The sequence below is a fragment of the Mustela nigripes genome, chromosome 2 (assembly GCF_022355385.1).
Source record: "Mustela nigripes isolate SB6536 chromosome 2, MUSNIG.SB6536, whole genome shotgun sequence".
In the NCBI taxonomy this organism is placed as follows: Eukaryota; Metazoa; Chordata; class Mammalia; order Carnivora; family Mustelidae; genus Mustela; species Mustela nigripes.
In genome coordinates this window covers 15339133-15354755 of record NC_081558.1, presented here as the reverse complement: position 1 = coordinate 15354755, position 15623 = coordinate 15339133, and the positions used below count along the sequence as shown (strand labels likewise).

At 46.9% G+C, this 15623-nt stretch overlaps 2 protein-coding genes across 4 annotated transcripts in view; one reads left to right on the top strand and one right to left on the bottom strand.

Annotated features, from left to right (window-relative positions):
- EXOSC7 (exosome component 7) overlaps positions 1-4004 on the bottom strand; it is a 34728-nt gene extending 30724 nt beyond the window's left edge. The window contains exon 1 of the mRNA XM_059389546.1: positions 3897-4004. Coding sequence (XP_059245529.1) covers positions 3897-3953 — 57 coding nt within the window. The 5' untranslated portion in view covers positions 3954-4004. The remainder of the gene's footprint in view (positions 1-3896) is intronic.
- A 55-nt stretch (positions 4005-4059) lies between these two features.
- ZDHHC3 (zinc finger DHHC-type palmitoyltransferase 3) overlaps positions 4060-15623 on the top strand; it is a 54924-nt gene continuing 43360 nt past the window's right edge. Inside the window, exon 1 of one of the 3 annotated variants that reach the window (XM_059389545.1) lies at positions 4060-4297. The gene's annotated coding sequence lies outside the window, so the exon portion shown is untranslated. The remainder of the gene's footprint in view (positions 4298-15623) is intronic. The other 2 variants (XM_059389543.1, XM_059389544.1) reach the window with 2 other exon arrangements.

Here is a 15623-nt window from a genome sequence, read left to right as displayed (position 1 = left end):
AGTTTCAAAGATTCGATGACATAAAAATTATAGTATGTGCCTAACCAAGGGTGGGACACCTCAGCCTTCAGAGGGTGACAGGGAACCTAACAGAAGCCAATCCAATCATATACTAAGAATACTGATGGACCAACCTTTCCATTTATCCTGTCCACGGATCCCTTCGATCCACTCCCTTGGACCCATTCTCCACCCTTCTCTGGCCTCATCTGTGCACCAGGTTATCTCCTTCTCAACTACTTCACCTGCACTCCCTTCACTGTCTTGTGGTTGGGTCTGGCCAATGAAAGGTCCAAAAGGAGATGAGACAATGCTTCCTGTCCCCCCTCCCTACCACCCCTAACTGGGGCCAAATTTCTGACAGCGTTTTCATCTGGCCAAGCCTACAGTGTCTGTTGAGCAGCTCTTCCTCCACAGTTGTAGCTATCACTGGCATCTAGTAACACAACTGCCTCCCTCGACCCTTCAGCCTAGGGGTAACAGCTCCTCCCTGCGGTTGCTCATCTCTGGGCTCCTCAGTATCTCTTGTCAATTACCTGAAATCCACCCACACCACTATAAATAGTGGCATCCTACAAGTCTCCTGAATTATCTGAATGGGACTCCATATTCTGCCAGAACCTAATATGATTCATCCTCCTTTGCTGACAAACTGCTTTCTCTCAAGTGTGCCCCATGCTTCCAGTGGCCATTTTTGAGCCTAATGATTCTGTCCGTCCTTTCATCTGACCCAAGCTGAAGCAAAGACATTTTTCTCCTGATGACGTTGGAACTGAACTAGAAGGGACGGCTTCTTATCTACAGAGGAACCATAATCCCAGGAGCTGAGAGGTAACCACATTCCGCCTACCACATGGCCTGAGAAACCGCAGGCCAGTCTGAAGAGAGGTAAGAAAAAGCAGAGGCATAAAAAGCAGCAGAGATGAGCAAGGGAGAACCTGAAGATGACCCTGAATCCCTAGAATAACACTCACAACCTTCTAAAGCATATTTTTTCTGCTTGAGTGAGTTTGTTGGTTACCATTACTAGCAACTCGGGTCGGCTTTAGCTCAAGCGGTTACTTCGCGTGCAGTCTTCCCATTACTAGCAACTGAGTCCTCAACACACATTGTGAGGTTAATTTCAACTGCTTCTGGGTCACCTCTGTGGCTCAATTGGTTAAGCGTCTGCCTTTGGCTCAGGTCCCTTTTAAGACCTGCCTTACAAGTCCCAAGTCAGGCTCCTTGCTCAGCAGAGAGCCTGCTTCTCCCTCTGCCTGCCGCTCCCCCTGCTTGTGCATGCGCACTCTCTCTCTCTCTTGCTCTCTCCATGACAAATAAATAAAATCTTTAAAAAATAATAATAATTTCAATTGCTTCTAATGACCACCAAACCAAGATGAAATATCCCTTAAATAGTAAAGGAACCAAAGGCTGAAAGGAAAGGGATGACAGAAGCTAAAACTGACCATACTGCACAAAGGTGAAAAGTAAACCAAACAAGCAAAAACACAAGTAGGTCTACAGACCCAAGAAAGAACAGAATTCTGGGGAGGTATCATATAAGGTGCACAGCCAGCACTCAAAGACCAACAAAACAAAAGTTGAAGTGATTTTAGAACTGAGTCAGTGGAAACCCCATGGGAAGCTTAATCACCTGCCTTCTGACCTTTATTCAGATGGTGTCAATGCTATTTCCCTCCTCCATAAATACAGCAAATTTGTAGCCAACACTAATAGTCCTTACAAAGAGATTTCTTTAGGGGCGCCTGGGTGGCTCAGTGGGTTAAGCCGCTGCCTTCGGCTCAGGTCATGATCTCAGCGTCCTGGGATCGAGTCCCGCATCGGGCTCTCTGCTCAGCAGGGAGCCTGCTTCCCTTCCTCTCTCTCTACCTGCCTCTCCGTCTACTTGTGATTTCTCTCTGTCAAATAAATAAATAAAATCTTTAAAAAAAAAAAAAAGAGAGAGATTTCTTTAAAGTCAGTTACTCTGGGGTTTCCTGGGTAGCTCAGTTGGTTAAGTGTCTGCCCTGGGCTCATGCCATGATCCCAGGGTCCTGGGAATGAGGCCCGCATCAGGCTCCCTGCTCGGTGGGAAGCCTGCTTCTCCTTCTCTCTCTGCCTGCTGCTCCTATGCTTGTGCTCTCTCTCTTTCTCTGTCAGATAAATAAATAAAATCTTAAAAAAAAAAAAAAAGTCAGGTATTCTGCATGGCTCCATGATACACAGAGCAGAGCATTTACCAACAACTGTGGCCCTAATATTAGATTCATGGTACGGATTAGATAGAGATTTAACTTTAAAAATAAAAAGAGTGCCGAACTGACCTCCCTTTTAAGACCTGCCTTAATCAATCTCACTGAGTACCTACTAATCGCTGGACACTGGCTAGGTTTTAAAGGGATCAAATGACAGATTACTTCCTCGAAGATCCATGAGGAAGGAGTGACTGAGTCTCCAAACCTCCAAACCCACTAGGATCAGGCATCTAGCCACCTCAACGACCTAATCTACCACCACCACCCCCAGTCCACCCATGGCTTCACACCTCCTCCACCTGAGAGCCTGCAGATTCAGCAACTCTTCCTCCAGGAAGGCTCAAGCCTATTTAATGCTTAAGCGTGCTGAGAGCTCATTTCAAACGTTATTTCCTTAGGGACGCTTCCCCTGACTTCCTGGACTAGATCAGGTCCCTGACTACTTCGTTCACAGCCATCAGTACAATTTTACATACAAGCAGACAAATAGATCTACAATTTCTGTCTCTTCCTTCTAGCATGGGAACTATATAAGGGCAGGATCCTTATCATCCCTTGAGTAGAGCTTAGTTCCAGGTCAAATGAACGAATACAGAGTCCTGAAAACACAAAGGAGGGATACCTGACATGGATTTAAGGGAGCAATTTTACCTCCTTAGGGAAGACTTCGGAGCATCACAGTCCCCAATATTGTATAGCTCCTTTGACCTCCACTAACTATACCACTCCCTTAGCATATATGTTACATTCCATTGCCTTTACTTTACTTTATTCATCTTTGAAATAAAGGAATCAATGGCTGAGGGAAAAGGGATGCCAGAAGTTGAATTTGACCATGCTCCACTGTATGTGAAAAGTAAAACACAAAATGATTAGGCCTCTACGGGCAAGAACAGGATTCTGGTCAGGCTTCACCAGGACATCTGGGGATGTCTCTAACCTGGGTAGGTTACGAACAAGAAGGACACACTTGGCTTTCCTTGGTAGCTCATTACACCCAACATTCTCCAATCTTGCTCAGGAGTGGTCTTGGCTCCAAGGGCTGAAAACTGACCACAGAAGATCTGAATATAGTTACAGCTGCCTCTAAGGATCTTAATAATCCACTGCAAAACTAAGTGCCACTGGCTGTAGAGCTGCTTTTTAAACATTCTTCCCCCTTTATTTGTAAGAGGGAATATATGTAATATATTTATTTATATTTCCAAAGCGCTGTCCCCTCACTGCCTTCTCTCCCTGTGCTTCCCAACCACGAGGTTAAGGAACAACGGGCCAGAAGCCTCCCGCCAACCCCCGTTTCCTAGCAGGGAAAAGTGAGGCTCGGCCCTGTGATGCGACTCCCTAAAGCTGAAAAGACGGCCCTGGGGGCGGTGCTCCCTCGCTAAGAAAAGGCCTCAGGGACCGCCTTCCCACCCAGGTTTGGAACCTTGTAGACGCGGCAGGTTTCAAGTACGCACACAGCCCTAAGTGCACCCTCGCCCGTGGGATCCTCAAGAGACTCCCGTTGCCGGCTTCGGGCTGCAAACAACGGCCGCAGAGCTGTCTAATGACCAGGTAAACCCAGCACGCCGCCTGGCCGCCACCTCCCGAGGGAAACGAGGGCGCGCCGCCACCCGCAATGCCAGGGGGACCCGATGGCTGACGCCGCGGCTCAGCTACCTGAACGCCGTGCACGATATACACCTTCTCAGCCTCGCTCAGCGACACGGACGCCATGCTGCCGAGCCGCTTCGCTCGTCGCACGTCATCTGCTCGCGTCGCCCTGGCGCGGACAACGCCCCCCCCCCCACACACACACCACGCGCCTTGCGTCATCAACTTGCGCGGCGGCCGCTCCTGCAGCCACCGCCGCTGCCGCCACCGCCGGCAGCTCGATGGGCTTCTCCTGCGCGCCGCCCCGTGTCTGGACGAGTCCAGGAAGCCGCGGCGCCTCGTGCCGGGGAGCCATCGCTGCAGCCCGAGGCCGGGTCCCGGGTCGGGGGCTGCAAGGGGAGGCGACGGCGGCGGCGGCGAGAGCCCCACCGGGGGCCTGGGACTGGGGAACTGCCTCCGGCTTCACGGTCAGTTGGGAGGGGGAACTGGGGTTGAGTGAAAAGGATGGGGTGAGGCCAGAGGCGCGGGCCGGGGCCGGAGCTTAGGACTTATAGTGGGAGAGGCGCGCGTCGCAGTTTGCTCAGAGCCGGAGTTGAAGTAGCAGAGCGAGTGTGTGTGTGTGTGTGTGTGTGTGTGTGTATGTGAGAGAGAGAGAGAGAGAGAAAGAGAGAGAGAGGAGAGACCAGAGAGAGAGAGAAAGGACCTGAAAGAGAGACCGACCGACCCTGAGCGAGGGGAGGCAGATGTCATGATTGGCCTGAGGGGCTGTCTCCTTGCTCTCCTCCCCTCTTCCCCCACCCCCATCCCTCCGTCCCGCATTTCTGTAGTCCCTCGGATGCGTGAAAAGAAGAGGCGGTGAAGCCCTCTTTACTTTGTTCTGGGTAGGGAGGGTTCGCGCCGGGAGTGAGTGCCCAGTAGTCCCAGGGCGTCCTCATTCCACCCCAAGGATTCCACCCCTGCCCACTCTCTCGGGCTGACCAAACACTGACCCAGAACGTTGCAGGATCCCCCCTTGCCCCAGGTGGTCGCTGGAGCATTATCCCAAAGAGAGGAGGGGGCAGAGTCTTGGTAGCTGGTGCTGGCCAGGGGCACAGTGTCTAGGCGTCCCCAGTGCTTCCCAGCGATGGCTGGAAGCCTGGGCTTGATGGTGTGGTCGCTGGGAGCTGTAGACAGCTGCGGGGGACAGGAAGGGGGAGTATCCCAGCCCTGGCCATGGCCAAGTTGGAGTATGGGCCTTGGATATCCAGAAGGGATACCCACAAGGTGAATATAGGGTCACTGCAGGAACCCAATAAGGCAAGGCAAGATAAGGTATGGTACAGATTTTAAAGAGGTCATGTGGATAAATGGGGGAAAGTTAACCCAGAGTGACTGAAGCAAGGGTGTCTGATGACTTTTCCAAATGTCCCTCTTTTAAGGAGCCTCCCGGTTCTGAAAAGTGAAAGTACAGTAACTCTTGACAGCTTGATCATCTGAAGAATGTATTTCTTTGCTAGTAGCTTCGATACTGTCTCATAGGTGACTGAGAGCTTACTATGGATGGGCTTTGGGCCAACTTTGGAACACTGAGACAAATAAAACACGACTTCTGCCCAGAGTAGCTCCCCAGACAGAGGGAAAGGCTTTAGGGTCAACATAACCACAGAACATGGTGGCACCCATGAATACAGTGGGATTAGGGAGGTGGGTCAGAGGAGGGTACAGGGAAGAAGTACCTGCCCATATTCTTAAGCTGTAAACTGCTGGGTTCCAAAATAAATAATCACTGGACATGACTAGCTTCTTAAGTCTCCATAGTTCTCTTATAGGTGTACTACCTACAGGGAAGACATCCTGCAGGGTTGGACTTGGCCCTCCAGGGAGACTGGGAGAGGTGAAGCCGGAAGGCTTTTCTTCCAAATGAAAGCACAGGTGCCCCACCTGTTGGGGCACATAGGAATCTTTGTGTGGTCGGACACCTGGTTTCTATGTGAGGAGCTTTGTGATGAGATAATAAGGCGCTGCTGATGTTAGAAATGATATTCTGTTCTAGAGATTGCTCAGAAAGTAAAGACCCTGAACATGGAGTTTTAGTAGCTAGATAACTAAGAGAATTATAGATTTTAAAAGTGGCAGCAAATGGACAGATCAGAAAAGACAAAGAGTCTGAGTTGGATATCATGGAATCATCTTTCTATAAAGATCTTTCAATATGTCTTTGAAAATATAGAACACAAACTTGAACCATTCCCCTGACAACTGACTAAAGGTTCCTTGCTGGAGAAGAGTTGGATGTATTTGCTAAATAATTTTATGAATGATGTCTGACATGTTGGGCTAAGTAGGTCTGAGAGGTGGAAACAGCGGAATGTTTATTTTCGGTTCTCTATAAACAATGACACGTTCAGTAACTGTTACATATCAATGCTGGCAGAACATTTTTTATCATGTTTGTTGTGATAATGCATTACACATTTTTAAAACTCATAAATTCGGAGTTCTTTTTTGGTTTATTGAAGCAAGTCAAAGAAGGCACGTTAGCCAGAAAATTAAGAAGCCAAGAATAACACCTTAGTCTATAAAACCAGCATGTTTTTCTATCGTCAGATTCTTGGGGGCGGGGGTGGAGGGGACTATGTTTTCTAAGTCTGTCCATTCTGAGCCTCTTACTATGCAAATTTTATTTAACATTAACTTACGTAGTGCTTATTAGGTGCCAAGCACTGTTCTAAAGCACTTTACAATGATTAACTGATTTCAGTCCTCGCAAGAGCCCTATGAGGCAAGTACCGTTATCCCTATTTTACAGATTGGGAAGCTGAGGTGCAGAGATGTTGATTGTCTTGATCAAGGTCACAGGTCACATGACTAAAAAGTGCCCGAGCTGGGGTTTGAGACCAGGCAACAACTCCCATACCTGCACTCCTAACCATCCCCTTATGCAGTCGCCTCACCAGACTCTACTTCATTTGCCCGAGTATTCGGTGAAGGAGGCCTGTTTAGTTATGGAATTGTTAACTGCTCTGTAGGCTGTAGTTGGTTTTTATTCCAAAAGCAGGGAGTCTGTTCAACCATAAATTCACATCCCTTGACTCCTTCTTCTAAAGGAAGGTCAAACATGGTGCGGAGGAGACGCTCGCTATGTCTGTTTCCCTTATCCCCTTTCGGATAAGGGAAGAGGTTACATACAAGCCAAGTGGAGCTTAACTCAGAGTAGCTGAGAAGAGCTCTCAGCAACAGAGAAGGCTGTTGGATCTGGGACGGATGATGGAGCGAGGCATGGAGACCCGGATGCCAACCATGTGTCTTACTCCCAGAATAGACATCTAGAAGCTCTTCAAACAGGAAGTATTTGTTTGCATGCCTGTGAGTGTCTAGTGTTCTCGTGGACTCAAAGAGATGGGAAGCTGAAAACACCTGCCTAAAAGGAGTTGAGGATTTGCTGTAGCTGGAGAGCCCAGGCACTCGAACTGGCGCATAAACAAGACAGTGAAATAAACTGCTCAATTGAGCCAGTGTGGTAATTAGACGTGAGGCCGACCTGTAATAAGGTGCTAATTGTGCAGGCCAGGCATCAAGGATGAGAGGTAAAGAGCTGCTATTAGCCACTAGCAGACAACAATGACATTACAGAGGTGGAATAAATCTGTCCCACCTAACCTTGGTTAATTAAAGCAGTAAAAGCCAGTTACAGAAGAGCTTGGGGCAACGCAGAGTCCGTGGTGCTGAAGTTGCAGGGATTTCTTAAAAGACCAGCAGGGGAACATCTTCCCAGGCTCAAAGAGAGGCAGCCAAGTGCCAGACCTTTACCTTTGCATTTTCACAATTAGCCCAAAACTGCAGAAAAGCAAATGCGAGTAACTTATTTTCCCTATGGATCTGTTTCCTTTAAACATTTTGATTTGTCCTGCCAGTGCGGTGTCTGAAGAAACACTCGATATAAATAACCTGTCAGTCATGCAGGCAGGTCTGTGGCTGTGTTGCTTTTCCAGAAATTACAACTCTTAATTACAGTGGCAGAAAAACTGATAGGACTCCATCGGTAAAGCTTATTCTCATATAGAGGAATGGTCTTCGTGTGTTTCCTTTTGAGAAGGTAGCAGAGTGCTTCTCAAATCTTTCATTAGGGAACAAAGGGTTGGGGGGGGTCACATATTCTGATTAGCAAGTCTGGAAATACTTAAACACGCATACCCATGCTAATAGCCCCAGAATCGGGATAGAAATGGAGGAGTGAAGTCAGGATATTGACCTGCTTGGGGGGAAGGGGAGAAGCAAATGCCACGCTGCCTCTAGTTTCTTCTTGTGTGTGCATGTTTTTAATCACTTGCTTTCCTCTTTGGAAGCAGATTTCCAGAGACAAATGGCCAGGTTATTCCTGGCTCTCAACTGTGAAGGTAAGAAGGCTTCAGTCCCCTGTCCCCCCTGATTCAGTTATCCATCCAAGAAATGCCAGGAAATACCAGGAAAACTCCATCTTTTCATAGTCTCCTCCAAACTGTAAGCTTCCTGGTATGTAGAAACTTGGCAGTTGAACTCTGGATGTTTCTGGGCTACCTGAGACAGGAATTTCTCCTGGTCAAGGTCTGTGGGGACAGAATTTCTTTGGGTGGGATAAATATCTCACCTTAGAAAAATAAGCCTAGTGGGACAGATGCAATTCTGGCCACAGTTCTGTTGCAGCAACTTCTGACGTGGCTGTGGACAAAGCGTACATTTCTAAACTGAAAAATAGCAGCAGAAAAATCTAGAAAGGCAAGATGATTAGGAAGATCATGCTCTTTCGGTACAAAGACTACTGGGTGCCTATCCCCGTGATCTGGGCTTTGCCACAGATCATTTTTTTGTGATTTTTTAAGAGCAAATCTCTTAACTGTTCTAAGCCTCATCTTACCCTAAAATGTGTATCTTACCAAGATGGTAAAGCTCAGAACCAGTCACAGATACACGTCCTGCTTCACGTTTAAAGATTTCTCTCCCTTACCACTTTGTAATATTTGATGCATTTTGGTAGTGCTTTTTCCACTCTGAAAAAAAAAAATTAAGTGAATTAACAAAAGGAAATGATAATTGTTTAGAAAACTGAGCATGTCAGGAAAATGGCTAACAGTTACTGGTGAATTTCTTTCTGTATATGAAGAAAGAACGGGGAAAGGAAGTTAAGGGATGCTTTTGGTAGACATACAAAAATCTAAGAAATTAACAAAATATTGAATTTGTTCCTGAGAACAGAGGATTCAGAATCTTAACCCCGCAGGGGATCTTGGCATGCAGCTCAGTCTTCCCTTGTTTTAGAGGTGAGGCCGCCGAGGCCCAGGGAGGGCAACTCTTTGGCCAGAAATCAGGTGGTAGTGGCCGCAGGAAGGGGAGGAGAACTGTGGTCTCCTGACCCTAAGCCAGTCTATTTTAACTTAGCACTGGCCTCCCTTCTGTCTCCAAAGCCCTCGATAGATGCGAGAGAGAGCCTGTCCACGGGCGATGGATGTGGACAGCCGGTTCCTTGGTCCCAGGGTCCTCCCAAGGCTCCGCTCTGGTGTGGCACCTACGGGTGCCGGGGATGAAAGACATCAGCAGGGATCTAAAGCTGTATGGCTTCCCTTCTTGCTCCCAGTGCCATTGCAGTAACTGGTTCTCTTGCTCTCCCCTCGATCTTAGATCCTTCCACGGGCCTTCTGCTTTTAGTCCCTAAAAAAGCCAAGTGCTTGCCTGGGTGATGTCACAGTGGCTGCATGTCTGCCCATGACACAATGTGGGGGCAGGTGCCATTTTCAGCACCTCGGGTGGGACCCTTTGCCTGTTGGTCTCTGCCTAGCATGGGTGGGCACTCTCTCCGAAAAAGCAGCGTGCTGGAACTTAGCCCCCCAAGAAGCATTCTCCAATAGAAGCAGATTTTAGGGACTCAGTTCTAGGGTGACTGTCCCCGCTGAAGTTTCACATACCTCCTGCTTCCTGGGTTAAGGCAGGATCAGTCCTTCCAAATGTTGGCTGGTGTTCAGCCAAGGCCCCACCTCAGAGGACAGAATGCTTAAGTTCAGGCCTGTGGCCTGTGAATGCTGCCACACATGACCCATCCACTAGCACCATCTCCACATAACCATGTGTGGGCAAGAGAGCCAAACAGTAAGTAACCCAAGGTCATGGCGGAGGCACCAGCCCACCTTTCCCTTTGTTTTCTGGTTACGGGGCAAAATTAGTGGTTGCAGTGAGGAGTAAAAAGCAGGCTCTGGAATGAGAGCAGCCTGGGGAATGTACCCTCTCCACACCTCTTCTTTAGAGTATGAGCTTAGGCAAATCTCTCCATGCCTCAGTTTCCTTTCTCCAAAAGGGCATGGGAAAGCCAGGGTTTATATCTACAAGGAAGAGCAAAGAGAAGACGAGTCTAGCACACAGCCCAGTGTCTGTGGGGTAGTAGACACCTAGGAAGAATTGGGGCCCCACTCTTAGATTCAGCATGCCCCCCACTGTGACAGGAGCCAGGCAGAAGGCCCAGCTGGGAATCTACCCTGCCAGAGGCCAGTGGACCTGATTAGGAGAGGCTCACATACTGTGAGAGTAACACAATCATTGACAAGCAGTGTTGTTGAAGTCTGCTGGGTTGGTGATACATTGTTGCCCTTGGAAAGATTTTGTTGCTGGGTTGCAGATTTCTGGAATGCAGGGAGATGGCTGCACAAGCCTGGGGCAAGTACAGTCTGATAAACTGGGGGCGGGGTTGGTGGTGGTGGTAAGTCACCTCTCTAACCGTTTTATGGACCTTCAGCTCACTCCTAGAGCTTCATTTCTTTACTCATCTAGTTTGGATGAGGGCAGGTAAACCTTGCTAATCTCTTTCTCAAAGGCTGAGTGTTTCAGGCCCTGCGTGTGTAAGGTAGTCTGCTGGACAGTGTTGAGATCGGTTAAAGAGTCAGCTGCCAGAAGTCAGTCAAATAGCACAGAGAAGAAAGAAAAAAAAAAATTTTTTTTTAAAGAACAGGTACAGTAGGCTTCCAGGAGCTAGTGGAAGGAATGTCTGTTTAGAGTCCATTTCTTGGGTTGTTTTTTTTTGTTTGTTTTTTCAAAAGAAGTCACGAATCTTAGAGATCTAGGCCTTCCCATTCACTTTAGAGATGAAGCCAACAGAGTGAAGCTGACGTGACTTTTCCTGGGGTCCGCGAACTGTATGAGGGAGAAGGAAGCAGAACTTGTGTTTCCTGCTTGGTCATTCCTCCCCTCCCGCTCTGGGAAAAGAAAGAAAGTCACGTGCTGTGCTCAGACTGTGGTCTATGGTGGCAGGCAGAGCTGGTTTTGAGTCCTGGCCTTACCACTCCCTTGCTCTGTAGGAGCTCGGGAATATTACCCAAGACTTCTGCATCTCACTGGGTTGAGGTGTTAGAAGGTTGAGGTGCTGGATTTTTGTAAGAATTACAATGAGCTGCATTATCTAAGTCCTCAGTCATCATAGGCATTTGGTTCCTGTTGGTGCCCATCTCCATTCCTGGATATAGCACTGCATGTTTTGTCTAAAACTTTTAGACAGAGTCTCAGACAGATTTGGATTTCTTCATCTATGGAACAGAAGGAGTTTGGCTCAGATCTAATAGATGGTCTTGAAGGTTTCTTCCAGCTCTAAAATTCTGACCCAGATGGTGATTTTTTTTTTTTTAACCAGTTCATGGTACACATGCTCCTGTTTTAAAGTCTCATTAATTTTCCTCATTGTTAAAACGTATCATAAAGTACACCTATAAAAGGGGAAAATAGACTGTTACCCAAACAAGTGTAGTTTCTACGGATCCCCAATGTTTGTAACCTGTATTATGGCATCCTCCATGTGGATGTGATGTAGGAAAGATGTTAGGGTTCCAAACCGAGAGCCAAGAGAGCGTTCTAAGATGTCTTTGTGCAAACAGGTGGTTTTATTTAAAGCAAGGGGACAGACGGTGGGCAGAAAGAGCCGCCCCAGGGTCATGAGGAGCGGCCCATCATATACTTTCAAGGTGGGAGGGGGTTGGGGATAGTGTAAACCTCCCAGGTATTTTGGAAACAAGGTTTCCAAGCTCCTGGGGGCCTTAGCTATTGTTAGGAGAGGTCGTTTATTGCTGTTTAGTAGAAACTCACTCTCCAGACCCTTCAGATGTGTATGGGTGGGTCATATGCTTGGGATGATTGCCAACATGTATCTGATAAAGGAAGTTTCCCAGGGGATTTTTATGTTAAAGGAAACTTACAGAATGCTGGGGATTGGGCTAAGATCAAGATGCCTTTTGCGCTTCGCAGAGTATCAATATTGAGGCAGTTGAGTCCCTGGAGGAAGGTCACTCTGCCTGTTTCAAGGACTTGTCAGGGGGACTGTAAGCGGTAAGGAATTAATAATTCCTATTCTGCCTTTGTGTCCCGCATCAGGTGTGTATTTTTTTTTTTTTAAGTAGATTTAGAAAGTCAGGAGGTGGTGATCTGGCCACTTGTAGTACAATAGTCCATTGTGATAAGTAAGATAACTGTTAGCATCCATTCGCTGTCCAAATCCCAGACTTCATTCTGAAATGCGGGCCGAGTATTAAGAAGTCTGAGCGTGCACATGCGTCTATTTTATACGAAGGTTAGGAGGCCAGAAGGAAAATTTAACTTACGACCCCTGTCTGGTCTTCTCAGTGAACCTTATTGATTATAGGGTTTGGTTTGGGAGTGTGATGTTTTACTTTTTTTCTTTTTTTTTTTTTAGTGGTTTTTTTTTTGTTTGTTTTAAGAGTTTATTTATTTACTTGACAGAGAGATCACAAGTAGGCAGAGAAGCAGGCAGAGAGAGAGGAGGAAGCAGGCGCCGGATGCAGGGCTCAATCCCAGGATCCTGGGATCATGACCTGAGCCGAAGGCAGAGGCTTTAACCCACTGAGCCCCCCAGTGCCCCTTTTTTTAGTGTTTTATTGAAGGTTGAGTATGTCAGAAGACAAGAGACAGGCAGAGCAGGACAGGATCCTCCCGCAGAGAGTGGTGTAGACTTGTCGGTAAAGATCTTCTAGAACAGGCCAGGGCATTCTGCCTGCCTGGACGCCTTCCTTGGCTGGCGGTTGTGATGCAGATGATAAGGCACCTTTCCTTTGAACCACACCCTTACCTTTTAGAAGAGAAAGTTCAGTGACTCATTCTTTTTTTTTTTTTTAATGAAATATTTCAAACATAGTGATTCATGGTTCATTCTTTCTTTCTCTGAGAACCCTCTAAAAATGCGTATAAAATTTACAATCCTTTTGGATCCTTACACAAATTAAATTAAGAGAATTGTAACTCAGATAAATTGGTTTTCTCCTTCAGATACCTTTCTAAAGCTTTTAGGACACGGACCATTCCTTTATCTTTGAAGTTGTAGGGCTGCCTTTTGAATGCTTTTAAGTCTATCACTCTGCAATGTGAGTGATTGTACACTTCTAAAAGTGGCAAACATTGTATTTTTGAGACAGTAGGATTTAAACCATAGAAGGTTATTTTTTTTTCTTTTATTCTTTATTTCTTTTCAGTATTCCAGAATTCATTGTTTATGCACCACACCCAGTGCTCCATGCAATATGTGCCCTCCACAATACCCAACCACCGGGCTCACCCAACCCCCCATCCCTCTCCCTTCCAGAACCCTCAGTTTGTTTCTCAGAGCCCACAGTCTCTCAGGGTTCATCTCCCCCTCCAATTTCCCCCAACTCACTTCTACTCCCCATCTCCCCATCTCCTCTGTTAAACCATAGAAGGTTATTGATATACTCGTTAAGATGAATTTCAATTGAGAAAAGGGATGCAAGTACCAGAAAAGATGCTGCCTTCTTTCAGGGGACCTTTTAAGTGATTGTATATGGGTAGACTGAGTTCTTTAACCGTAGTAAAAATTAGTTTAGGTGAGAATTCAATGTTTAGGGCAAGTTCAAGAAGATACCAGATGCCCTCCCCACCACCCCACCTCCTAACAGCAATTCAACACAATACTAGATTTATTACGAGGTTAACTACTCACCTGAAACCGATGGTGACCTATGTTAAAAGCCTCCGATTTAAGGGTTTCTACTGCCTTGCTGAGGTTCATGACGTTGGCTAAGGAGTTGATGAAATTGAGTTGAACAATACGTTCTTCCTAGTAGGGAGGGACCCAGAAAGTTGAATCCTTAAAAGAAATTATTTTGGAGTATTTGGATGACCCTTCTCTCTAAGTCAAGGGAAAATAACGCTTGTTTTGAGTTTATTCAGCCCATCTGTAAACAGATACTTCATACAGGTTGAGTGTGTTAATGCTACTTTAATCTGTACAGTCCCCAAAACCTACTTCTGTGCTGTGTGTGAATGCGTGTGTGGATGTGAGAATGTGAGTGGGTGTGGTGTCTCAGGAAAGTAATCCTCAGAAAGTACTTTGAGAAGCTTTTACGGATTTTAGATCTAGCTGAACTAATCCCGGCCTTCGAGATAACATATTATCTCATGAAAGTCAGTGAAGTTGGCAGTCTGAGAAGATCGGTGGTTCCTGGGACACTTGTTGGTGGACAGCTTGGGGTGGGGGGGGGTTCTGATACATCGAATACAGAACTTGTATGTTTTATGGGATGGCTTTGACCCTTGCGCATAAAGCCTGGGCTTTGGGTCAGTTTTGTTAGGGCAGGTGATGGATTTATAAGAATTTGCCCCTCATTCAACAAATGATGAGTAACTATAGGTACTGCATCTGGACCCTTGCTATCACCAATGGCCAGCACTTGGCTGGGCATCCAGCCTAGCCAACCTGCTGATGGGCCACAGTGGAGTGGGACTTGGAGCTTTATGGTAGCGTCGCCCTTTGTATTGCTCAGCCGTGGATAGGCAGCATGGAAATTGAGTCACGAGTGCGTACCACAGAGCCAGCCCAGTACCCCACATCCTGGGCTTATAGGACCACAGACTGCATTTCACTAGATACATTTGTGTCCACCTGTCTGGGTTACTGGAAGAGCACACTTGTGGTCAGGTATGATGAAGCATGTGAGTTATAGATCTGGAGGCAATTCTAGGGAGGTTTTGTTTTTGCTTTTGTTTTAGAAAATGATCACTACTTTCAGTCACTTCTCAGTTTTTTGCTTCTGAAACTCTAGAGGGGAGGACTAGATGATTTCCTTAGAATTCCCACCTGCTGGGATAGCCCAGATCTCAGAAGGTCATTTGACACCACACTGCACGCTCCTTACCATCTGGTTGGCTGAGAGCTCCAGAACAAGCTCCAGAACTCCTCCCGTATTAAGAATCCTCCTATGACTTCCTTACCCCTAGGGCTTAGTCCCTTCGCCTTTGTGGGCCTCAGTGTGCTCCTCTGCAGGTAAAAGAATAATGACTTTGGGCATGGATTAGTCACATATGAAAAAGCCAACTCTTTTTTTTTTTTTTTTTTAAGATTTTATTTATTTATTTGACAGAGATAGACAGTGAGAGAGGGAAAACAAGCACGGGAGTGGGAGAAGGAGACGCAGGCTTCCCACTGAGCAGGGAGCCCAATGTGGGACTCGATCCCAGAACCTTGGGATCATGACCTGAGCCGAAGGCAGACACTTAATGACTGAGCCAACCAGACATCCCAAAGCCAACTCTTCTTAATGCTCTAGAACTGTTGGCCAAAACAGTACGACATAGATAACTGTAATTAAATTTGCCAAGCAATCACTGTTTTTGATCTTTCTTTGGAAACAAAACAGAAGAGGAACAGAAAACCCAGTTCCACCCAGCTGGAACTCTGGCCTGTTGCCTCACTGGGCAGTGTCTCCCCAGCTTGTTGGCCTCTGGTGGACTCCAGGCCCTCCCGTGTGTCTCATCTTGTCCTGTCTATCAGTGCCA